This window comes from Suncus etruscus, chromosome 19 (assembly GCF_024139225.1).
Source record: "Suncus etruscus isolate mSunEtr1 chromosome 19, mSunEtr1.pri.cur, whole genome shotgun sequence".
In the NCBI taxonomy this organism is placed as follows: domain Eukaryota; kingdom Metazoa; phylum Chordata; class Mammalia; order Eulipotyphla; family Soricidae; genus Suncus; species Suncus etruscus.
Window position 1 is genome coordinate 28,598,749 of NC_064866.1, and position 25,878 is coordinate 28,624,626.

General features: G+C 42.1%; 2 protein-coding genes across 3 annotated transcripts in view; both read left to right on the forward strand.

The window, feature by feature from the left end:
• AHCYL1 (adenosylhomocysteinase like 1) overlaps window positions 1–24,068 on the forward strand; it is a 54,020-nt gene extending 29,952 nt beyond the window's left edge. Inside the window, exons 2-17 of one of the 2 annotated variants that reach the window (XM_049765731.1) lie at window positions 5,429–5,540; window positions 10,538–10,681; window positions 11,595–11,695; window positions 12,075–12,177; window positions 14,937–15,031; window positions 15,558–15,664; window positions 16,499–16,615; window positions 17,060–17,123; window positions 18,410–18,498; window positions 18,864–18,934; window positions 19,399–19,493; window positions 19,581–19,679; window positions 20,302–20,370; window positions 20,726–20,804; window positions 23,252–23,372; window positions 23,843–24,068. In XM_049765731.1, coding sequence (XP_049621688.1) covers window positions 5,429–5,540; window positions 10,538–10,681; window positions 11,595–11,695; window positions 12,075–12,177; window positions 14,937–15,031; window positions 15,558–15,664; window positions 16,499–16,615; window positions 17,060–17,123; window positions 18,410–18,498; window positions 18,864–18,934; window positions 19,399–19,493; window positions 19,581–19,679; window positions 20,302–20,370; window positions 20,726–20,804; window positions 23,252–23,372; window positions 23,843–23,849 — 1,473 coding nt within the window. In that variant the 3' untranslated portion in view covers window positions 23,850–24,068. Of the gene's footprint in view, window positions 1–5,428; window positions 5,541–10,537; window positions 10,682–11,594; window positions 11,696–12,074; window positions 12,178–14,936; window positions 15,032–15,557; window positions 15,665–16,498; window positions 16,616–17,059; window positions 17,124–18,409; window positions 18,499–18,863; window positions 18,935–19,398; window positions 19,494–19,580; window positions 19,680–20,301; window positions 20,371–20,725; window positions 20,805–23,251; window positions 23,377–23,842 lie in introns of those variants that run through there. The other variant, XM_049765732.1, reaches the window with a different exon arrangement.
• LOC125997363 (glutathione S-transferase Mu 2-like) overlaps window positions 1–25,878 on the forward strand; it is a 436,713-nt gene that overhangs the window by 276,466 nt on the left and 134,369 nt on the right. The window lies entirely within an intron of this gene.

Below are 25,878 nucleotides of genomic sequence, written 5' to 3' on the forward strand. Positions count from 1 at the left end.
TTGCCTTGCATACAGCTGATTCAGATTTGATCCCTAGCATGGCCATAAGGTCCCAAAAGAGAGATTAGAAAGATTCGGTGGAGGGGTGGAAGAGATAACACAGTGGTAGGACATTTGCCTTGCATGTGGCTGACACAGGGCAGATCCAGGTTCGATTCCCGGCATCCCATATGGTCCCCCTGCCAGGAGTGATTTCTGAGTACAGAGCTAGGAGTAACCCCTGAACACTGCCAGGTGTGCCCCCCCCCCCAAAAAAAAAGATTCAGTGGGAATTCGAGCAGGTGTTCTCTTACACAATGTTTACTGGTTCACCCTGTTAGAATTTCTAGTTTCTAACCATAAAAAAAGAAAACAAACAAAAAATTTTCTAGTTTCTGATAGTCACCTTTTGTTAAATATTAATGAAGAAATGCTTTCCATAATTTCTAAGTAAAACATGCTGCACATTCCATATTCTAGAGGAGACAGAGTAAGACATACTGTTTTTATTTATGAACATTTATTTGGGAATACATGTCTTAAAGTCAGTAGTGTACTTGAAAAGGAATGAATGTTGGCCCTTCAAATAATCTTCAGAAATAAAGAAGACTCATCCTGAAGTCAGAGACATAGAACAGAGGGTAAAGCACATCTCTTGCAGTGGAACTGACTATTTGATCGCCAGCATCATATGGTCCCCTGAGCATCATTTGACGCAGACCTAGAGGCCCCCGGAGCACTGTGAATAGGTCCCGGGTGGGAAGACACAACAGAACCACTTATTTAGGCTCGTATATGAACCTTCAGCCCAGTGGCTGAGAATCACAGCTCAGTAAGTCTCCCCATTGAAAAACATAGCCTCGCTTCTAAGCTCTGCTTTTTTATTCTTAACTATTGTTTGTTTTTTGTTTTGTTTTGTTTTGGTTTTTGGTTTTTGGGTCACACCCGGCGGTGCTCAGGGGTTACTCCTGGCTGTCTGCTCAGAAATAGCTCCTGGCAGGCACGGGGGACCATATGGGACACCGGAATTCGAACCAACCACCTTTGGTCCTGGATCTGCTGCTTGCAAGGCAAATGCAGCTGTGCTATCTCTCCGGGCCCTTAACTATTGCTTTTTACCTTTGCATCTAGTTCTTCACCCTTTGGAGAATCCTTCCTGAGGATATTAAAAATGGTTTTGGGGAAGCGGAGTGATAACACAATGGATTGGAAACTTGCCTTGCATGCAGCGAACCCAGGTTCTCATTCCCGGCATCGAATATGGTCTCCTGAGCCCTCCAGGAGTGCTTTCTGAGTGCAGAGCAGGAATAATCCCTGAGCACTATCAGGTGTGACCCCCCCCCCAAGAAATAAAGTTGTTTCTGGGGTGATATTTTGTGGAGGTTGGTCAGCTGCATATAAGGCAATGCCCTACCCACTGTATTATCACTCTGGCTCCCTAGCCTCTGATTTTTGGAAGCCTAAGATATGAAGACTTTTGGATTCCAAAATGATGAAGAAGTGATAAAATTCTGGCACAGACATTTGCATTCTCAATATACAGGGGGTCAAATGACATCTGTAGATAATATATTCTATGATATTATCCTGCTCATCATCTCTTTACCATAATATCATTGTAGAATTATGTCACAGTTGGAATCTTTCTTTTTTTTTGGGGGGGGCCCACACCCGGTGGTGCTCAGGGGTTACTCCTGGCTGTCTGCTCAGAAATAGCTCCTGGCAGGCACGGGGGACCATGTGGGACACCGGAATTCGAACCAACCACCTTTGGTCCTGGATGGCTGCTTGTAAGGCAAATGCCACTGTGCTATCTCTCCGGGTCCTGGGTCTTTCTAATTCAAGGGCTAGACAACATGATTAGGTGGGACCGAAAATTGCTTTTGATAGCAGAGCCTATATTTATAAGGTCAAGGTGAACACCACACTGGAGAACACCCTTCCACTGCAGTGAAAGGGAAACTTCAGTCTAGATGGGAAGGAAGACAAGTTTTTGATGCTTTTTTTTTTTTTTTTTTTTTTTGGTTTTTGGGCCACACCCGGTAACGCTCAGGGGTTATTCCTGGCTATGCGCTCAGAAGTTGCTCCTGGCTTGGGGGACCATATGGGACACCGGGGGATCGAACCGCGGTCCGTCCAAGGATAGCGCAGGCAAGGCAGGCACCTTACCTTTAGCGCCACCGCCCGGCCCCATGTTTTTGATGCTTTGTTGTAAGCTAGACCACTGTATTTATAAGTTGCGAGAGCCATCTAAGAGTTGCAGGAAAATATTCACCAGCAGTTGTACTGTTACAAAAAGACTTCTTTTTTTTTTTTTTTTTTTTTTTTTGGTTTTTGGGCCACACCCGGTAACGCTCAGGGGTTACTCCTGGCTATGCGCTCAGAAGTCGCTCCTGGCTTGGGGGACCATATGGGATGCCGGGGGATCGAACCGCGGTCCGTCTCCTAGGCTAGCGCAGGTAAGGCAGGCACCTTACCTCCAGCGCCACCGCCCGGCCCCACAAAAAGACTTCTATCCAATACTCTTGTTAAGGCTTAACGTTCTATCCACTTCAAATAGGAGCCACACTCATTATTTGAGAGCTGGAATTTGTAAAGAAAGAGATTTCGGGGCTGGAGAGGTGGCGCTAGAGGTAAGGTGTCTGCCTTGCAAGCGCTAGCCAAGGAAGGACCACGGTTTGATCTCCTGGCATCCCATATGGTCCCCCCACGCCAGGGGCAATTTCTGAGCGCTTAGCCAGGAGTAACCCCTGAGCATCAAACAGGTATGGCCAAAACAAACAAAAAACAAAATTCGATAATAGTAAGCTGCTTACAACATTTTACAATATTTTTAAGTGGGAAAGACTGCTACACTATGGCTCTAAGGGAGCTGTAGTAATGCAAGGTGGGATTGTGACAATTAATTTGGTTCTGAGATTGCTCAAGAAACACACTTGTCTTGCCACAGCACTTCTCTTATTTGTATTGAAACTGTAAATGTAATTGTAGCTCCCTCCCTCATTCCCAGGTAGATGGTGTCTGCGAATATATCCAGAGCCTTTAAAAAAAAGAGAGAGAGAGAAAGAGATGAACAGGGAAGGGAGTTATCAGAGTCATGGGAGAAGTAGCTTCTGAACAGACTGGATTGTCTATGCTTCAAGTTGCACTTTCTCTAGAGACTTAAAAGACATGGGAGAGTCTCTTGGTTGGTTTTTTTAGGGAGGTGGTCAGAGGTACCACCAGAAAAACTTGTTGGGTTGAAAGTCCCAAATTTATTTATTCAGTAAGACTGCAAAAGTGACATAAACCTGTAGTATTAAATCCTATATAAACATTTAAAGTTTTAGGCTGGGCTTATGGCTCAAGAGATTGAGCACATGCCTATATGGGAGTCCCTGAACTCAATGCCTAATACAACATAGCCTCCCAAGCACCTCTAGGTATGAACTCTATTTAAAACAATAATGATAATAATAAACTAAAAACTTACTTCTGACGCACAAAGATTTGTATTATTCAAGGTCTGGTATAGTACGTGGGACTTAATTTAAGGACTTAACTATTAAGGACTTAACTGTTTTAGGTATTCTGTTAAATCTTACAGAAGAAATTTGAGAGACTCACACATACTGCAGATGACCCTTATTTTTATGTTGAAGGCCCTGGTCTAGCTTTCGAGATGTTCTTTCCCTTCCATGATTTTTGGATTTTTTTCTTTTTAGGCTTAATAAGACAGGATGTAGACTGCTTCCTCTGTATTTCAGAGTAGTCTAAAGGGGAAAAAGCAAATAAACATCTCCAGTTGGTTGTTGAGTCAAGGGAAGGTTTTCAATACAATTAGAAATTTTTCTCGGGGCCGGGCGGTGGCGCTCGAGGTAAGGTGCCTGCCTTACCTGCGCTAGCCTAGGAGACGGACCGCGGTTCGATCCCCCGGCATCCCATATGGTCCCCCAAGCCAGGAGCGACTTCTGAGCGCATAGCCAGGAGTAACCCCTGAGCGTCACCGGGTGTGGCCCAAAAACCAAAAAAAAAAAAAAAAAAAAAAGAAATTTTTCTCTCAGACTTACTGTCTGAATAAAAGTATAGACATACTTTACTGCACAGCTGTTCTCTGCTTCTAGTCATGAGTGAAAACATGGGTCTATAGTCCAAGATATTGTTTCATTACTTACAAAATCCTACTAATTCATTTTTTTATTTTTCCCAATGAGCTGCTGGCTGATACTCTTTACATACATTGGACAGAAGGGGGAAATGTTTTGCAGCTGTAACTAATGGGAAGTTTACTGATCCTGCTTCAAAGTGACTATAACCATGTTGCTAGCATTATAGAGATGATTTTAATCTATATGGGAGTCCCTGGTTTGCATTTCTAGAGACGTTTGCTGAAGACTACTTAATGGAGTCTCCATGGGAACAGTTTTAGTCAGATTAGATCATCAGATTCTCAAGCAATTCCAGTTTTCAGGAGGCTGAAGTTTATTTTAAAGAAAATGGTTTATCAGAATTTCAACATGAATTCAGGAGAAAGGTTTAAATCATTTAATAGCAGTATGCATCTTCATACACTGTAGAAACATCCATGAATTTTCCTATAAATAATCATTGTAAACTAAATTGATCAAATATTATTTTCTCCTTCAAATTAATTAATCTCCTGATTAGTTAGAATTGTCTATGACATACGTGTTACTCGATTTATTTCTCTTCAATATGTTACACATAATTCTATCAGTAATAGAAGGTTCAAGGAATACCGTATTGACTTCATGATACATGGTTGAACTGCCTGCCACCATTTCAAGGCATCTGCTCATGGCTCTTTCCAAAAATAAGACCGTTGCTAACTTCAGAGTTCTATGCTACAAGAGAATATTCTAGAGGAAAAATAAAAGAAAAGAAACAGGCTTTTGTGAGATACCGATTTCTGATCAAGATGAAGGAGAGTAAAGAATTTACTGTGTCAGGGTTACAAGAAGAGAGGCCAGAGCGACACAGTGAGTGAGATACTTGCTTTGCACGAGGCTAACCCAGATTTAATCCCAAGGGTTTCCTGAGCTTTACTTAGAGTGATCTGAGCACAGATACAGGATAAGCCCTGAGCACTTCTGGGTTTGAGCCCCAAACAAAACAAAACAAATAAAAGGGGGGGGGGGGGGGCTAGGTTACAAGATGAGTCGTAACAGAATGTGAAAAGACTTGGGAGATTTTACAAGTACTAAAAGAAATTGGAGCATAGCTTTTCCTATTCCCTCTTTTTCTAGAAAAGTGCTGAAGCAACTGATGGAGGCAGTGGTTGGCCATTTGCAAGAGAGCTAGAGTGTAACCTCTACCTAACCTTCTTTCCGGTGGGAGAATTGCTAGCCTGGTGCAAAGATTCATGATGATGAGAAAGTAAGGCCATAGCAAATAAAATATTTCATAGAATCCTTAAAAGTTTTCTACTTTTTGTCATCTTCTTATCTAGCAAATCCAGTTTGCTGATGACATGCAAGAATTCACCAAATTCCCTACCAAGACTGGCCGAAGGTCTTTGTCTCGTTCCATCTCTCAGTCCTCAACCGACAGCTACAGTTCAGGTTGGTATGTCCTCTCTGGTCTTTCTTCCCTGTTCCAGAGCCTAAGCTAATTCTTTGCTTACTGTTCTTTTTTTTTTTTTTTTTTTGTATTTTTTTTTTTTTTTTTGGTTTTTGGGCCACACCGGTAATGCTCAGGGGTTACTCCTCGCTATGCGCTCAGAAGTTGCTCCTGGCTTGGGGGACCATATGGGACACCGGGGGATCGAACCTCGGTCCATCCAAGGCTAGCGCAGGCAAGGCAGGCACCTTACCTTTAGCGCCACTGCCCGGCCCCCGCTTACTGTTCTTTTATCTGGAATCATAAAATACCTCATGTCAGAACTCCCCACACACACACTTTTTTGTGCTGATTGCTGATAATTAGTGGTTGGGCAATGTCTTACCCCCAGCCAGGCTTGTAGCTAAGGAAGTTTTCATCATCTTTCTTCCTCTCGCACTCTGTGGGGTCTGTGCTCTGTGTGTGTGTGCCAACCAGTGTCTGGTGGAAGATCTGGGCAAGTTCCCAATTCCATGTTTACCCACTTACTGTGCAAAGACAGAGTCAATGGTGTTTTGGCTGACTGAACTGACCTTGAGAAAGCGATGTGCTTTGGGAGCATTATTTCTGATGTCTTTTGTAAGGTACACACTGCCACCTAGCTCTCTTTTCTTTAATGCTGCTTGAAGTTTGCAAATGGAAGTATGTTTTGAATCCTTTTGTTTACTAGGGTACTCTTTTGTGTCTGAAGTCTCCTGTCTTACCATCTGAAGTGTGACTTATACTACTATCATGTGATTCTAGCTCTGATGATTGAGTGACTTGATTTGTGCAGTACCAGGAACAGACATAAAGCCCTGCGCATGCAAGGTGTGCATTTGACCACTGAGTTGCATCCTGGTCCAACTGCGGCATTTTTTTTTGTTTTGTTTTGGTTTTTTTGGGCCACACCTGGCGGTGCTCAGGAGTTACTCCTGGCTGTCTGCTCAGAAATAGCTCCTGGCAGGCATGGGGGACCATATGGGACACCGGGATTCGAACCAACCACCTTTGGTCCTGGATCAGCTGCTTGCAAGGCAAATGCCACTGTGCTATCTCTCCGGGCCCCCAACTGCGGCATTTTTAATTCTCGATCCTATTTAATACTTATTGCTGTTTAAGGAGTTGTGTTGTTTTCTTTTTTTTTTTTTTAAGACTTTATTTATTTATTGGTTTGGGGGCCACATCCGGTGGCGCTCAAGGGTTATTCCTGCCTCTGTGCTCAGAAATCATTCCTGACAGGCTCGGGGGACCGACCATATGGGATGTTGGGGATCGAACCTGGGTCCATTCTGTGTCAGCCGTGTGAAAGGCAAGCACCCTACTGCTGTGCTATCTCTCCAGCCCTGTTTTTTAATATTCTGATTTGGTTTATGTCCTTCCCAACTTCGGTATCAGAAGATAAACATGGAAAAATATTTAGAATCTTAGAATTTGAGTTCTGGAGCAAACCAGAGGCATCAATCCAGCTCCTTTAGTGTTCAACTGAGAAAACACTTTTAAGTTATTGAGGTTTTGTTCAAAGCTATAGGGTTTGTTGTTGTTGTTGTTGTTTTGGTTTTTGGGCACACCCAGCAGCGCTCAGGGGTTACTCCTGGCTCTATGCTCAGAAATCGCTCCTGGTAGGCTCGGGGACCATGTGGGATGCCGGGATTCGAACCACCATCTTCCTGCATGCAAGGCAAACAGATTTCTATTGTCAACAAAATAAATTTGTACTAGAAATCATTGTCTTTTACTAAAATATTAGCATTAGAACTAGGCTTTTGCATTGTAGGAATATTTTTAAAATTATTAAAAGTATTTAAAACACTCTATTCTGTGCCATAGGCAAACAAAAACAAACGATAATATTTATAAAGTTAAATAGTGAAATAATGAATTTACACTTGTGCTGGGAACACACATGCAATAAGAGGTTCTTTTTTTTTTTTTTTTTTTTTTTTTGGTTTTTGGGCCACACCCAGTAACGCTCAGGGGTTACTCCTGGCTATGTGCTCAGAAGTTGCTCCTGGCTTGGGGGACCATATGGGACACCGGGGGGATCGAACCGCGGTCCGTCCAAGGCTAGCGCAGGCAAGGCAGGCACCTTACCTTTAGCGCCACCGCCCGGCCCCGCAATAAGAGGTTCTAAGGTTTTTTTAGTTTGTTTATTTTGTGGGCCACATGAGGCAGTGCTCAGGGCTTACTCTTGGCTCTGTGCTTAGGGATCACTCTTTATTAAGCTCGGGACCACATATGGAGATCAGTCCTGTGTCAGCTATGTGCCAGGCAAGCATCTTATCCACTGTCCAGCCCCTATGATGGCTCTCTTAATGAAAATAGGTCTTGGGCCGGAGAGGTAGCATGGAGATAGTGCATTTGCCTTGCATGCAGAAGGATGGTGGTTCGAATCCCGGCATCCCATATGGTCCCCCGAGCCTGCCAGGAGGGGGTGAGTGTAGAGCCAGAAGGGACCCCTGAGTGCTGCTGGGTACACAAAAACCAAAAAAAAAAAAAAGAAAGAAAGAAAACAAGTCTTAGTATGACAATTCTAAGAGTTGGCTCACGACAAACAGTCTAAACATAGCCAAGAAATAAGGAGGCTCAGGGCAGGGTGTGATTGTTAGTATAATGGTGGTGCTCAGGAATCCCTCCCAGTGGGCTTGGGGGATCATAAAGTATGCCTGAGATCAGACCCAATCAGCCATGTGCTAAGCAAACAAAACACTCTGAGCCATTGAACTCTTACACAAGCTCATGGAGAGAAACAACTTGATGCACCAGTAGGCCTGCTACACATCAGGGATGTTGCATTAAATAATTAAAGATGGTCCTGGATGGAGAAGGATAGATGGAGGGATTTTTCTCTGCCATCCCAGGCCACGTGGCTCCACAATCCCCATTCAGCTGGAGGGTCCCAGGTTTAGGTGAACGGCGGAATCAGACTCATCCAGAGACAGCCATCAGGAAGTATCAGCTTTATTCATGCCCTATCCACCACATGTGTGGCCTATATCACAACCTTTTAAGCATTCAGTCATTCTTAGCTAGCCCTGCATCTTAACTCCTTTCAGCCATCTTCCCTTTGACCTCCATGCTGGTCAAAGACCAAAAAGGGGCCTAATCCCCTCTGGTGTCCATACCTTATCTACCTTTTCCAAGACCCCTCCCAGGAATGGGCGGGGTCTTGCAGGTAAGGCCAAGTTACCTAGGGAGAATGGAGGGATGAGGCTTCAAGGAATATGTTTCACTCAGCAAAAAGAATTGATAGGTGGAGTGTGCTTTTTTTTCTCTTATTGATCTGAAAGGATGTACTCAACTTTTGCATGAAATTGATTTTTTTTTTTTTTTTTTTTTTGGTGTTTGGGCCACACCCGGTGGCACTCAGGGGTTACTCCTGACTATGCTTTCAGAAATTGCTCCTGGCTTGGGAGACCATATGGGACGCTGGGGGGTTGAACCATGGTCTGTCCTAGGCTAGCACATGCAAAGCAGATGCCTTACCACTTGCACCACTGCTCTGACCCTATGAAGTTGTTTTCCACTAACATCTTCAGTGAGCTCAGTGATGGCAGTTGAAACAGAGCTATCAGTCTTTTTGTCAATTCTTTTAGTCACTCTAGTGTAAAACCTCTATAAGATTTTTTGTTTTTAATATTTTTGTTTGTTTGGGGGCTACACCCAGCAGTACTCAGGGTTACTCCTGGCTCTGCACTCAGAAATTATTCCTTGCAGGCTTAGGAGATCATATGGGATGCTGAGGATCAAACCCAGGCCAGCTGCTTGCAAGGCAAACACCCTGTCCGCTGTATTATTGCTCCGGCCCAGCCATCTGTATTTTTTTTTTTTTTTTTTTTTGGTTTTTGGGCCACACCCGTTTGACGCTCAGGGGTTACTCCTGGCTATGTGCTCAGAAATCGCCCCTGGCTTGGGGGGACCATATGGGACGCCGGGGGATCGAACCGCGGTCCGTTCCTTGGCTAGCGCTTGTAAGGCAGACACCTTACCTCTAGCGCCACCTTCCCGGCCCCAGCCATCTGTATTTTTAACAAACCTTTCACATGATTTTTTTTTTTTTTTGTTATGTTTTGTTTTGTTTTTGGGTCACACCCAGAAGCACTCAGGGGTTACTCCTGGATCTATGCTCAGAAATTGCTTCTGGCAGGCTGGGGGGGACAATATAGGATGCTGGGATTCAAACCACCTTCCTGAGCCACCTGTGTGCAAGGCAAATGCCCTACCTCCATGCTATCTCTCCGGCCCCTTTCGCATGATTTTTAAGAACTACTTTAGATCAGAGGTCCCCAAACTTATTTTCAAAAAGAAATGGGGAGGGAGAATCACTCAGCTTCCCACATCTATCTTCTTTTAGCAATGTGTCCCCTAATTGTAGCCATGGCTGATATCCTCTATCCCCAAGAGTTAATATCATTCATAGAGAAAATTTGCACAGTGCTGTGCAAATAGCACTTCTTAGGAGATTTAGTTTTGCCTTTTTCTTTGTTATGGGGACACTGGCTTGCTGTGATCAGGGCTTACTCCTTCTTCTGTGATCGTGGTGGGAATTGGGGACGATATGCAGTGTTGAGGATTGAACCTAGGTTAGCTGCATTTAAGGCAATCATCTTACCCACTATACAATATTCCCGGCCTTATTTCTTACCTACCTTAAACTATTCTTCCGTTTTTGCTGTATCTGGTTCAAATACAAGTTGGGACCAAGTACCCTATTATCTCAGATTCACTAAAACCTGTTCAGAATAGTCACAGGTATTAACGGCAAAGTAATGGATCCCGAGTGGGTAAAAATGCTGCATCACTGAAAGATCCAGAAGTTTCATTCATTCCATCTGTTAAACCCTGGAGGAGTAGAACTGAAATGACGTGAAAGGTGGCTCCAATTAAGAGTCTGCTCTTAAATGAGAGTCCCTTGGGAATTGCACTCTGTAGAATTGAGACCATTGAGGTTTTTCTATCCTCCTTTCTTTCCTGGCTCTAGCTGCCTCTTACACAGATAGTTCTGATGATGAAGTTTCCCCCCGAGAGAAACAGCAAACTAATTCCAAAGGCAGCAGCAACTTCTGTGTGAAGAACATCAAGCAAGCAGAATTTGGACGACGGGAGATAGAGATTGCAGAGCAAGGTAAAGAAAGGTTGTGGGTGGGGGACCAAAAGCAACCGAGTTACTGGTCATCAGGATTCACAGAAATTTAAAGACTTGAAAGACTGCTAGGAATATCTAGTATCCTTGACTTTCTAAACAGATTTCTCTCTATGGAGCTTGAGCCTCAGGATTCTTTTCTTCCTGCTTCGTGTTCTTAGTATGTGGAATTACACAGAGTAGTTTCTGTTATCCATCCCCACAATTTTTAGAGAACTACTTGCAGAGTCTACAAGTCGTCCTGGATACTGGTTGATGTTGTCAGTCTCACAAACCCAGATTTCCCAGATGAAGTAGGAAGGTTTCCCAGATGAAGAACCAAGGATATGTGGTTTAGGATTTACTTGGTTTTTGTGTTTAAGCCTCATTTGTTGGAGCAGGGGTGAAAATAATTAAATCCCCTACCCTATTCCCTATATGCTTTCACATTGAAGACATACCGTATATGGGGAGGAAGTAGAGAAATCAGAATGACAGAATAAAGTAAAAATACATATATAAAAAAATGGGCAAAATCATCTTTGTTAAGTAGGAATCCATTCATTAGCCAACTTTGCCCTTTTTCCTCTCCAATGAATAGATGAAAGTTACCCTCCATTTTGATCAGTTTTGAGAATTGACTTAACTCACTGTTCTGTCCTCTCTATAAGTCGTAAAAAGAAGAGGAAGAGGGAAAAACCCAAGTGACTGAATGATGTTCTTCCGTTGTTATGTTGTTGAAGCTTCTGCTGCTGGTCTGTTTGTAATCTCTACTCACAGGAATTTTCGGATTTTCTATAAGGACTCATCCCCTTTTATCACCATCTCCACATCTCCAGGCCAGCACTAGATGCTGGGGCAGGAATCAGTGACACTGCTAGTTCAGACCTAGCTCAAATCCTCTGTTCTTCCACAGACATGTCTGCTCTGATTTCACTCAGGAAACGTGCTCAAGGGGAGAAACCCTTGGCTGGTGCTAAAATAGTGGGCTGTACACACATCACAGCCCAGACAGCGGTGAGTTTGTGGGAGAGGGACTCTTTGGTGAAAGAAAGGAACAAAAAAAAAAGCAGCTTTTCTATCCCTATCTTTCCCAACCTCCAAATACTATTTGGGATCTCCTTATTGCATAGTAATGGGAATTCTGTTTTGTGTGGATCTAACTAGCTTTCACCAAATCTGACTTAGATCTAGATTTGCAGGATATAATTGTTTTGTAAAAATGTTAAGACTTAGAAATGTAGCTTTTGAGTAAAGTTAGGTTATTCACTGGTTTTCATCTGGGTTACATGCATCTGTGACTGATAGCCTAGACAGCACATGTTGCCTTTGAATTATTAGATATGATTCACGTACTTTGCTGCCTCCTCACCCTGTTTCCTTATCGGACTCTTAGGTGTTGATCGAGACTCTGTGTGCCCTGGGGGCTCAGTGCCGCTGGTCTGCTTGTAACATCTATTCCACCCAGAACGAAGTAGCTGCAGCTCTGGCTGAGGCTGGTAAGTGTAGCTTTTTGCGTCAAGATTATTGTCCAAACATAATTCTATACGTATGACTTAGCATTGTAAGTCTGTGGTCTACAAAATGGGAAGTTAATAAAAATACTGAAAAGAAAGTGTGTATAATAAAACTAAGGCCCTGGTCATAATGTCCTTAAAAATGATTTCTGAGAAGGATCTAATTACATGGGGAAATGCCAAGATCTAATGTTAAATAGATTCCAGAATGATAGTACTCCTTGTACGCGATTGACCTGGGTTTGATCCCCAGCATCCTATATGGTCCCTGAGTGATGCCCAGACTGATTCCTGAGTACATAACCAGGAGTACAGATGAACACAGCTGGGTGTGACCCCAAACGAAACAAAACAGAAGAATATTGGTATAACTGAACTCAGTTTGTCTCCTTTTATTAAAGTTTCATCATTTTTGAGAGAATAAATAAAAGTACTCTTTTGTATTGACAGTTCACATGATAATTTGTATATAATACTGTGCTGAAAACTATGTGGAGCAGGGGCTGGAATGATAGCACAGCGTGTAGGGTGTTTGCCTTGCATGCAGCCGACCAAGGTTCGAATCTGGCATCCCATATGGCCCCCCTGAGCCTTCCAGGAGTGATTTCTGAGTGAAGAGCCAGGAGTAACCAATATATATTTATATCACCAAGAGAATTGATTGTTTCCAGGTGTGTGTTCAAATCCCCTCGTCTCACTCTCCAATAATATGATAATACATATGACTAGTCATGAGTTCAATTCAACATGAATCATGGTGAGGGGGCATGATCCCCCTGAGTTTCATTGTGGGACACGGTATTTTGAGTTCAGACCAGCTAGAGGAGTGGAGGCAGCCTTTAGCTGCTCTGCATCCACTTCCTATGCATCAGATTATACCTCTGTGCCACTAGGCTTATTAACTCTGGCCTTAGCTCCCTTGGTCCCTTCAGTTCCCTTAGCTCCTCTCAGCTCCTTCATCCCCCTGGCCCCCAAGGCCCCTTCAACTCCCTCAGCTGTGTGGGGTAACTCAGGTCATCTATAGGCACTCCCTAGTATAGTCTCTGAAATTATTTTAATAGTTCAAATGTTTAGAGTAAAATTTTGAAGTTACTTTAGGATTTCTTATCTTTCTAGGATCCTCAGAGGGCAACTTGATAGTACACTTTTTCTAGTGTATTCTTAATGGTATTTATTGCAGAAAATTTAGGTGATTTAAAAAATATTTCTATACTGAGATAAAATTAGATATATTTTCCTTTTTAACTTACTCCTTACAGAGCTGAAATAAATCTTGATATATATTCAGTTTTCAACCTAAACATAAAACATTTCTGCATGAGGCCGGCATGGTGAAGCAAGCAGTTAGGAGTTTGCCTTGCACTCTCTAACCTAGGATGGACCTCGGTTCGTTTTCACCGCATTCCATATGGTCCCCCAAGCCAGGAGCGATTTCTGAGCACATAGCCAGGAGTAACCCGAGAGTCATCCGGTTGTAGCCCAAAAAGCAAAAAAAAAAAAAAAAAAAAAAAAAAATTTCTACAGTAGCTTTTCATGCCATCAAAAATTTTGACAGCTTCATTTGTAATACTCAATTATATGGCCTTCTGATTTTACTTTATCATATCCTGAAGATTGAACCATACAGGTTGTTTTGAGATGAAGACTATAGTAATAATGTTCAGCTTTGTTTTAATTTCCATTTCATTTATCTCTATACGATTGAGTTGCAAGTACAAGATAATAGCGTTTGTACTTGAAAAGAATAGCATTTTCAAGTTCTAGTATAAGGTTGGGGGAGGCCATAGGAGGATTGTGGAGAAAAGTGAACACTGGTGAAGGGATCTGTGTTGAACTATATGTCTGAAACCCAATCATAAATAACTTTATAATTTCACAATGACTTAGTTAAAAAATAAAATAAGGGGGCCAGAGAGATAGCACAGCGGCGTTTACCTTGCAAGCAGCCGACCCAGGACCTAAGGTGGTTGGTTAGAATCCCGGTGTCCCATATGGTCCCCCGTGCCTGCCAGGAGCTATTTCTGAGCAGATAGCCAGGAGTAACCCTTGAGTGCCGCTGGGTGTGGCCCAAACCTTCCCAACCACCACCAAAATAAAAATAAAAAAAAATAAAATAAGATAAGATAAAGTTACAGAATTAATATCCCTTACATTTTTTCTTAATCCCTTAAATTCTTAACTTTTGAACTAAAAGTACTATTTTGACTTTTTTTTTATTTGTTTGTTTGACTGTTTTTTTTTGTTTTTGTTTTTGGGTCATGTTATTCCTGGCTTTTCGCTCAGAAGTCACTCCTGGCAGCTTGGGGGACCATATGGGATGCTGGGATTTGAACCAGGGTCCTTCCAGTGTTGACCATGTAGAAGGCAAACAAACATCTTGCCATCGCTTTGGCCCCTATTTTGACTTTCTTGACTTTCTAAATGGTTTCCTTCCAAACAATTTCTGGGAGCAATATAGGGCACTTGTTTTGTACACAGCCGACCCAGGTTCAATTCCCTGGCATCCTGTATGGTCCCCTTTGCCCTGCAGAAGTGAGTGACTCCTGAGCTCAAAGCCAGTAGTAACCCCTGAGCACTGATGGCTTCAACCCAAAAACCAAAATAGCAACAAAAACAAAAAACAAAACAAAAAAAAAACACTTTGCATGACCTTTCTTCTCCTTACCCATGGATTTCAAGAGACTGATGTTGGTACAGTACACACACTGCAGGAGTCCACCAATTTGTTTCTATTTCTGCAGGAGTTGCAGTGTTTGCTTGGAAAGGCGAGTCAGAAGATGACTTCTGGTGGTGTATTGACCGTTGTGTGAACATGGATGGGTGGCAGGCCAACATGGTAATAATTCATATTTGGCCTACACTTAAAATAGATATGTTTCCTTTTTTCCCTCAAGCATAATTCCCTAAATATGTTTTGGAGCTTTGGTCTTACTATGCACTGACTTGGTGTCTAAAGTGTTTACATTATATCTATTCAGAATGGGTCTGAGGACTGAATGGCAAAGTGGGGGAATAAAAGAAAATGATACCTCTTTGGAATAGGGTTCTGGTTGTTTTCTCCTGCCCAGTTCTCTCTTTTTTTTTTTTTTCTTCAAAGAGGCATATATATTTTATTAATCTAGACTAAAATGAGTCTATGAATAGCCTGATACTCTTCACTGTAGCCTAGAACAAATTTAGGAATCCTTTTAGCTATTTACACCAACAAATTTGTTTCCGCTGTCTAAACTTGCACTACAGAGCTCTAAGAATTGCTCTTCCAAAGCATATAGGGCTCTCTTGCTAGTACAGAAAGTGGGTTCAAAGTTCCCCCCAGCCCTAGCAGCCTGAATGCCCATAGAAGTCTTCTGGCTGTTCTGTAGATCCTGGATGATGGGGGAGACTTAACCCACTGGGTTTATAAGAAGTACCCAAACGTGTTTAAGAAGATCCGAGGCATTGTGGAAGAGAGCGTGACTGGTGTGCACAGGTAACAGATTCTGGAGTAGCTGCCCTTGTGTCCTTGCCTCAGTAGATTCTTCTGATCTTTGCTAGGTTTTAGGGCCTTTATTCAGATGTGTAATAACTAAATGGAAGTGTCTTCATTAGGTAAAACTTTGGAGCTACAACTTTTGAAAAATCAAGGAGATCCTAAAAGGAATCTACTTCACATTTTAATTCACATATTTTTCTCTCCCATTTATTCTACTGAGTGACTTCTAATTGAGTGAAGTGGGAGTTAGGGGTTATGAAAAGCTATTAAGTACGGTGGTAGAATTTTGTGATTAAAGTAGGAAGAAATTCTATTAAAAAAAAGTCTACATCATACACTACAAAAATAAAAGAATATTCTTGACTTGTTAGGCTACCTAAAAGATAGCTGAAAAGAGTTTCAAAGTTCAAAGTGTATTATGCATGATGTTCACAGAGGCATATACGCCCATAGGAAACTTATGTCAGGGTCATTGGAAATTTGTGTCAAAAGTAAACATGGGTTTTTAAAGATTGAGAAAATGTTGATCTAAGGAACTGAATCCCTTTCTGGAAGAGAAGTAAACTTTTTTCATTTGAAAAGGTTTTTTTGTTTTGTTTTGTTTTGTTTTCTAACTTTAAAGAAAATAGGGTTGGTGGGAGGAAGGGCAGAAAAGAAAGGTGAGAAGAGATGACAAGGAAATACTCTTTAACTAACTGCCTTGGGCGCAATAAATAAGACTGGGAGGGGCAGCATGTAGTTGGAAGAGAATTAGGCAGATTTTTTTAAATTATATTTTACCAGCTAACTTTGTTGTCTTTTGTTTTTTTGTTTTCTGATTTTTCCATTTAGGCTTTATCAGCTCTCCAAAGCTGGGAAGCTCTGTGTTCCAGCCATGAACGTCAATGATTCTGTTACCAAACAGAAGTTTGATAACCTATATTGCTGCCGAGAATCCATTTTGGATGGGTAAGTTGAATATATGTAGAATATCATATTCAGGGGCCGGTGAGGTGGCGCTAGAGGTAAGGTGTCTGCCTTGCAAGCACTAGCCAAGGAAGAACCTTGGTTCGATTCCCCGGCATCCCATATGGTCCCCCCAAGCCAGGGGCAATTTCTGAGCGCTTAGCCAGGAGTAACCCCTGAGCATCAAACGGGTGTGGCCTCAAAAACCAAAAAATAGAATATCATACTCAAAAACTCTAGGGACTTGGGTTGGGTTGCAGTGTTGGAGGAAAACCACTGTAGTCTTGTCTGCTGCTTTCAGTGTGTGGAAAAGGCTAGTATTGAGCTGGAGAACTCAGCTCGATCTGAAGTTCTTGTGAGGTGGTACCCCACCTTTGTAGTTTTGTGCAGAGGAACTTCGTATTTGAGCTTAGAATGTTTGAGTTGAGCTCTTGTCTATTTCCACAGCTTGAAGAGGACCACAGATGTGATGTTTGGTGGGAAACAAGTGGTGGTGTGTGGCTATGGTGAGGTAAATAGCTTGGTGTCTGTTATTTCATGGATTTACTAGTTGAGTGAAGGGATCTTGTGCTGACAGTGTAGAGTCACTGCTGCAGGATTTTAATATGAGCCTTAGATAATAGGTCTCAGAACAAGAGGAGGTGTTTTTATTTGGATTTATACCTATAGAGTAGAAAATTAGTTGATTTTTTTTCAGATTTTACTAGTTTGTTTGTGGAATAGAATGTTGTCACCATCCTCCACCCCCCCCCCACTTCATAGCTACCTTTTGTCTTAATTCAAGGGAATATAGACATATACCGTATTTTCTGGTGTAAAAGACAACCCCCTAATTTTGCAGTTAAAACATAGGTTTAGGCCTATATTTGCTGTATCAGACAGAACGTTCCTGTGCTGCAACTGTATGTACCACAGTGAGCCAATCACAACAAGCAAAAGTCCAAAGGTTCTACTGTAATAGACTTCCTCTCTGACTCTGGCCACTCTGAGCAGGCTTTTGAAAGTGTAGATTCAGGTCCAGAACATTGTCTAATTTGCATGCATCAAAAGCCTGCTTGGATTGGCTGAGTTAGAGAGGCGGTCCGAGCAGCCTTGCAGTGATTGGTGCAGGATCGAGTTGGAAAATTCGTTTTGTGGCAATATTCAGACAATTCTCATTTATCGGCATTTTTCGGAATATACTCGGCGTATAAGATGACCCCCGATTTTCAGTTGACCTTTATTGTTTGTTTCAAAAGTCGTCTTATATGCCAGAAAATACGGTATGTACATACATATATGTATATATACATATCTGGCAGAATTTATATATATATATATATATAATTTTAGTCCCACAACTGATTTGTATTATAGTGGAGGATAGAAGCTGACATGGCATGCAAATGATGTCTTTTAAAATAGGTGACAGGAGGGAGGTTTTTTTGTCATCAACAGTGACCCACGGAAGTTCCTGAGTTGCTAGTTTGCCAATGAATTTGAAACACATAAGTGAGAGTTAGTAGGTTTTTCGAGAATAAGAAACTAGAGGTCACGGTTGCTTTTTTAATTATTTTCACCAATGGTTATACCTACCTTCTTTATCTCTTTGTCTCAAGCCCCAGCCCTTACTATAAAATATGAATATCTGTTTAGTCAGCTCTGCTTGTGTGGACCATCCCACCAAGTGGAACATCCCACCAAGGGCTCATTAGATGATGGGTGGGTCTCAGAAGGTGAATTCCTGTCTCTCAGCCTCTCCCTGCCCATATCCCAGGCCAAAATAGCCCTGATCGGTGTTTTTCTTGTCCTCTGTAGGTGGGAAAGGGCTGCTGTGCTGCCCTCAAGGCTCTCGGAGCCATCGTCTACATCACTGAGATCGACCCCATCTGTGCACTGCAGGCCTGGTAAGATAGAACTGGACTGCTCTTAGGTTCTGGGTACTCTACATTTCTGAAAGTTCACAATTGGTTGTGTTAGCCCTTCTTTTCAGAAATCTCTTAAAGGAGGAAGTGAAGTCTAGGGTTGCTCTGTTCTTCTCCCTCAATTCCTGGAACGTTCCTAGGGCTTCTAGGCATTTTCTCTTCCTCGGTAGAATCTTGAGGTATCTGAATAACCCAGTGTATATAGCTTAGCACAGCTTGTAACTTCGCCTCCTTAGGACTTATCACAGGGTCTCAAATTTAAAAAGGAATTTAATTGCCCTGTGTAATAGCCAACTTCTATTCCATTGCTCTTTGCTTGATCCGTGTTTTCCTTCCCTTTCTTCCAGCATGGATGGGTTCAGGGTCGTAAAGCTAAATGAAGTCATTCGGCAAGTGGATGTCGTAATAACTTGCACAGGTAATTACCAATACTTTGGTGTGCAGGTTTAGTTCTGAGGCTAAATCTTGGACGTGGTCTGACTGACTCTCTGCAGAGTAGGTAAGACCTGTGCTTATTCTCATGCACTGCATGTTGGAGACCTGGATTCAATCCCAGCACCTATGGTCCCCTGAACACACAAACACGGGTAAACCTTTCCTGGCCACAACACACTACAGGTGTGATATTCCTCTCTTTCTCCATAGAATAAGATCTGTGCTTAAATGTTTCAGAACTGGAGTAAAGCAGACTTTGATATGTTTGCTGGGACAAAGACTCGACTTGATTCAATTCAAATAACAGTCTGAAGTGCAGCGCACTTTTTTCTCACAGTGTCTATTCTTTAGTACCAGGAAACCATCTTGCTCCCAGGGTCTGACTGAAGGCAAGTCAGGACCTTTGTTTTCCAGTAACTTGCGTTAGCAAGCCTCTTTTACTTTTAGGAAATAAAAATGTGGTCACGCGGGAGCACTTGGATCGCATGAAGAACAGTTGTATCGTGTGCAATATGGGCCACTCCAACACGGAAATCGATGTTGTAAGCCTTCGACCTACTCGTTTGTTACGGGCTTTTCTCTTCTCCCATTTTACATAGCCAGGGTCAACTCTTTTCACTTGGTTTCAGACAAGCCTCCGCACTCCGGAGCTGACTTGGGAGCGTGTCCGTTCTCAGGTGGACCATGTCATCTGGCCAGACGGCAAACGCGTAGTTCTTCTGGCAGAGGTAAACACACCCCTGGCAAGCTCCATTGGTTTTGAATGCAGAAGCAAAACAGTTCGATCCCTCTGGCAGGATGGGATTGGTGGGTTAGTGGGAACAGGAAAGAGATGTGGAAAACACTGGGCCTCTGTTCTGCAGAGAGGTAGCTAGATCCCTAAAATAAAATCATTCATAGAAGACTGAGAGATAGCATGGAGGTAGGGCATTTGCATTGCATGCAGAAAGACAGTAGTTCGAATTCCATTATCCCATATGATCCCCTGAGCCTTCCAGGAGCGATTTCTGAGTGAAGAGCCAGGAGTAACCCCTGAGTGCTGCCAGGTGTGACCCAAAAACCAAAGAAAAAAAAAAGAAAGAAATTAAAAAAGACATCACTCATAATAATAGACTTTTAACCTAGTGCTGTTGTTACCTGGCCACAACCGATTCTTGAGATTGTCATACTCAGATGGGATTGATAGAAAATAAGATAAAAGGCTGAGTTCAAGTATGGCATTTTCATTATTCCTCAGCCTGCAGAGTCTAGAAAGGTGTAAAGCCAATCTGCATTTGCTCGGCTTGAATGACATTGAAAGCTAAGACTGACGGATAACATCTTATCCCTGGGCTCCTTTTCCCTTTACAGGGGCGTTTGCTCAACCTGAGCTGCTCCACAGTTCCCACCTTTGTTCTGTCCATTACAGCTACCACTCAGGTAAGTGACTGCTTTCCTGGACTGGGGTTAGTGTCGCTGAGCCCAGATCTGATTACCAACGGGAGTGCATTCCTTCCTATGTTCTTATCAAGATGTTTTTTTTTTTAAGTCACAGATCGTCAGGACTTAACTTTCTCAGGTAGTCAGACAGTCAATGTTGTCTTTGCTATGGCTGTTGCAGTTTAGAATATCAATATATTAGCTTACTTGAACTTTTCTTTTATGAAGAACTAAACAAAAATACCATCAAATCCTCTTGCTGTGTGCTCGGGTATATGACAGGGCTACTGGTACTTTTAATAGGACACTGTAAGAAGCACTTTGAGCTTTGGAACTTCTTTCTTCCCCCCCATAGGCTTTGGCACTGATAGAACTCTATAATGCACCCGAGGGACGATACAAACAAGATGTGTACTTACTTCCTAAGAAAATGGGTGAGTGAAAGTCAGTGAACCCTGATACTGTTCCCACAGTTGAGTGCCTTGCGTTAGCAAAATGAGTAGGAGAGGGACTGGAGTGAGAGTACAGGGGGAGAGCATTTGCCTTGCATGCAACTGACCCAGGTTCGATTTGGTCCCATTTGGTGCCCAAGCCTGCCAGGAATGATTTCTGAATGCAGAGCCAGGAGCAACCCCTGAGGGCTGCCGGATGTGGCCCAAAAACCAAAAAGAAATTTTTTAATGCGTATCACAACAATCATTGGATTAAGTACTTCTCGCACTTCGGTTTAGACCTCAGGACAGTGTCTAATCTCCATGAGCATCAGTTTTTTATCAGTAAAGTGAGAAAAATTACATATATAGATGTGTAAGAATATATATTATATATACTTATATTTATTATTATATAATTTGCTTTATATATTGATTTAATAATTTATAACTATGTTGTTATATTAGAATCATACTGATACATTATTATCTATTTATTTAAATTTATTTTAAGGTTAATAATTCATATTAATTAAAGTAATTTAATTTTGATATTTAGTTATATTATTGTATTAGATATTATAAGAAATTATATTCTGGGGCTGGAGAGATAGCATGGAGGCAGGGCATTTGCCTTGCATGCAGAAGGACAGTGGTTCAAATCCTGGCATCCCATATGGTCCCCCGAGCCTGCTAGGAGCGATGTCTGAACATAGAGCCAGAAGTAACCCCTGAGCGCCACCGAGTGTGACCCAAAAACCAAAATTAAAAAAAAAGAAATTAGAGCCCGGAGAGATAGCACAGCGGCATTTGCCTTGCAAGCAGCCGATCCAGGACCAAAGGTGGTTGGTTCGAATCTCGGTGTCCCATATGGTCTCCCGTGCCTGCCAGGAGCTATTTCTGAGCAGACAGCCAGGAGTAACCCCTGAGTACTGCCGAGGGTGGCCCAAAAACCAAAAAAAAAAAAAAAGAAAAGAAAAGAAATTATATTCTTTGGGGTCGGAGAGATAGCATGGAGGTAGGGCATTTGCGTTGTATGCAGAAGGATGACGGTTCAAATCTCAGCATCCCATATGGTCCCCTGAGCCTACCTGTAGTGATTTTTTTTCCCAGTAGTGATTTCTGAGTGGAGAGCCAGGAGTAGCCCCTGAGCACTGCTGGGTGTGACCCAAAAACTAAAAGAAAAAATATATATATATATTCTTATATATAACAAGAATTATAGCTAGTCAGTGAAGTATTTAGCACAGTGTTTGGGGTGTATGCCTTTAATTATGAATAGCCATATTCTAGACTGTTGTTGGGACATCGTCTCTACTTCAGTCTCATTCTTTACCTTCCTAAACAGAGGAACCTTCTACCCATCTCTAACCAGTCTCTGTCTTCTTAAAACTGAACCACATGTTTCTTTCCAGAGCTATATTAGATCAGTTTATAAAAAAAAATACACTCAGGGACTGAATACATAGTATAAAGGTTAGAGCAGAGGCCTTGCATGTGTCCAACCCCAGGTTGTCCCTAGTACCACATGGCCCCTAGAGCATCCTACATGTAACCCTGGACCCCCAAGCATTACCAGGTTGGCTGTGGTGGTTCCTAGTACTGCAAAACTCTAGTAGTATCTATCCTTCCACCTTCGAATTGAGTCATCCCAGTTGCCAGGAATCACTGGTAGTGATCCCTAGGCCCTCCTGAACACTGCTGAAAGGCAAATCTCAAAAAAAGTTATATTCATAAAAGTAAAGCTAAAGAAGCTTATCTGTGGGAAAGTAATAAATTCTTTTTTTTTTTTTTTTTTTTTTTTTTGTGGTTTTTGGGTCACACCCGGCAGTGCTCAGGGGTTATTCCTGGCTCCAGGCTCAGAAATTGCTCCTGGCAGGCACGGGAGGATCATATATGGGACGCCGGGATTCGAACCGATGACCTCCTGCATGAGAGGCAAACGCCTTACCTCCATGCTATCTCTCCGGCCCCTTTAAATTTTTTTTTTTTTTTTTTTTTGGAAAGTAATAAATTCTTACTGGCTATGTTAGGATTCAGGATAAGATATCAGGCCCAGTTAAGTGAGTGTTAATGTGACACAAGACTCTTAAGCATCTTTATGTCTACTTAGATTCATAATTTGAATACAGTTCAATTGAGGATTTGCCACGGGAAGGTAAGAACAGCCCATAGCGTGTTGACCATTGATTAAAGCCAAAAGCTTTACTCAAGAAAGCTAGAGTTACAAATCCCCTCAGTTTTATAACCTGGCATATGGTTCTTTCAGTAGGGCAAATATCTTCCTGTAGTGCAAAAGTTTTTAGAAGTTTTTTCAAATTAAGCAAATATTTCAAGTTGTAATTTGTTGCCCTTTGATTCAACAAAGCTTGAAATGAAAGTGAGGTGGTAGGTAACACCTAAGAGGCATTTGAAATAGAGCCTGTCCTCCAGCCACTTTGTTCTTCCAGATGAGTATGTCGCCAGCTTGCACCTGCCATCATTTGATGCCCACCTGACAGAACTCACAGATGACCAAGCGAAATATCTGGGACTCAACAAAAATGGGCCATTCAAACCCAATTATTACAGGTAATGCAGGAGGAAAGCATATAAAAGGCTCTTTTCTTCCAATAATAAGTCACCCTGACTAGTCAGCTTTCTTAAATAGTGTATTTACATGTCTTGAGCCAGCTATTTCTTAAATACTTGTCATTGAAGACAACTACTCTGTTTCAAGTTAACAGGGTAGATAGAGAAACTATATGCTTAATAATAAATATAAAAAATTGAGTTACCTAAATCTACAAAGCTCTTGCCTCATAGATTCTGACACAGTTGTTATTGGCTAGGGCCATTTAAAATGTAATATCAGGGAGCAGGAGGTAAAGGAGATGGCATTGTCAGAAACCTGTAGAAGCACAAAGAATGATCCCACGGATGACTGAAGCCTTCATAGCCATGTGACAGGGGAGGAGTTCTTGAAAGTCTGTTTAGTTAATGATTCTTGTCTTCAAACTTTGTTGATGAAAGTGCCAACCAAGCACTCTCTCTCTTTACAGATACTAATGGACCATACTACCGAGGACCAGTCCACATGAACCACACAACGCTCTAAGAAATATTTTTAAAGATAACTTTTATTTTCTTCTTATTCCTTTCCTCTTGATGTATTTCTCTTATCATTTTCATCCTTGTTTCCATTTCATTGTTCCAGTTCTACAGACCACATGGGAACTTGCTTTCTGGCTCCTTATAGCTGAAACTGAATCAGGGTTCCTCACCCTAGTCCCTAAAGGATTTCACTCTCCCAGCCCAGAAAGATGATTTGTGCTTTACCGTTTCTGGAGACTTCAATCTTAACGGGGTACTTTATTAAGCAGAAATGCCAAAGTACCTCCAGTGTGGAACAATCTGCAATGTCTAAATTTGCCTTAAAAGAGCCCATTTCTTAGCTGCTGATATCAGTGCTCTTTCCCTTCCTAAGAGAAGTGGGGATGGTAACTATCTACCTTCCAGGTAGGTTAGATTAGGTGGTGCATGTTCATTACCTGTAGATGTTCCAAGCCCCATTTCCTGTGTGAAGGTGATATGTCTGTCTGGTTCTAAGATGTGTAATAGTGTTTCTTCTGATTTAGTAATATCATTTGGACTTTGTATGGCCCTTCCTCACCTCCCACCAGGCATTTTCATTTTTCAGGTTTTTAACTAGACTATACTCTATTATGTTAAATTTTGACCTTTAGCATTTATTTCTATTGTATCCCCCCCACCCCCAAAATTTTCATTTTAAGATAAATTTTATTGTCCATACTGAGGAACTACTTGAGTGGTTAATTGTGATCAGTTTCTCTTTTGAACCTTTGGAGCTAAGAGTGTGAGTTAAGTCTAGAAAAATGCTGAGTTTTGCACTCTGTTAAATCCTTTTTTCTAGCCCATACTTTATAGCATCAGTGAACTGGGGCTGTAACAGCAAATTTTGTCAGCACTGCCCCATACAGCTTATGCTGGAGGAACATTTATTGAGCCATTATTCAGTGTTAAGCACTGAGCTCTCTCTTTAGGGTTTGTCCTTTAAGAGCAATTTATGATCCGCTATGCTTCTGCAACCTAAAATATTTCAAGGAAGGTAGATGTGATGGGAAAAAGGCTTAATTGGGCCAGGCTGAGGGTTCTCTAGCTCCATATAACTTGTCTGGGACTTTAGGCCCTGTGTTACATTTGTTTTACAGAGTGGTATCTTTTTGTATTTTGATAGGCATATTTCACAAAAAAAAAATCAGTGGACCTAGATCTTAAAGGACAATTTGTGCATAGAGAAAGTCACAGGCATGCCCTGGCTCCCACTTCAGAGGAAGCCCAGAGTGGCACTCTCAGACCTGAGCTGCATTCCCGTGCCATGCACCCTGCTTACCAGCATCTCTGCATGGTCTGATAAGCTCTACGTACATAATCATCCAGAATTCTAAGCACTCAACTTGTTCCAACTTGTGATCCTTTGATGTTGAGTCAGGCATTAATGCCCAGGTACTAGAACTTTTCCTTTCTCTATTGCCATTGTTCAGAGAGACAGACCTTCGAAGCAATTTCTTGGAAATTCAAACAAATTCAAGAAAGGGAAAGCCTTCACCCTGTAGATTCCTTGCAGGGGACAACAGTCTTGCCAAAATTTTTTTCCCTTTCCTATTCACCTACCCTGTGCCCTCTTTCCATCCCTTGCCAGTGTGACCATGCTTTCTTCTTTGTAGATGCTAACAGTTCAAGCCCTTTTCCCAGGGCATTTAACCAGCCAATCAGAACACCATATATATACTTTTTAGGTGAGATAACCTGGCCAATAGTGGTATCTATTTTGTCAGCTCTGCTGGCAGGAAAGGGTCCAGGTCCTTCTGCCCTCAGACCTGCGCCCTGCTCCCTCATCTACAATTGTGTCCATAGGAGTAATGGGTAAAGGCTCCATCTCTGACAAGCCGTGTAACAAAGGACACTGGAAACATGTCTGGCATCAGAGGTCGTGTGTGCAGAGCAATTTGGGAGGAACAAGTTTATTTTGTATTGGATGATTTTTAATGAATGCAATATTAATCCTTGCAGATGA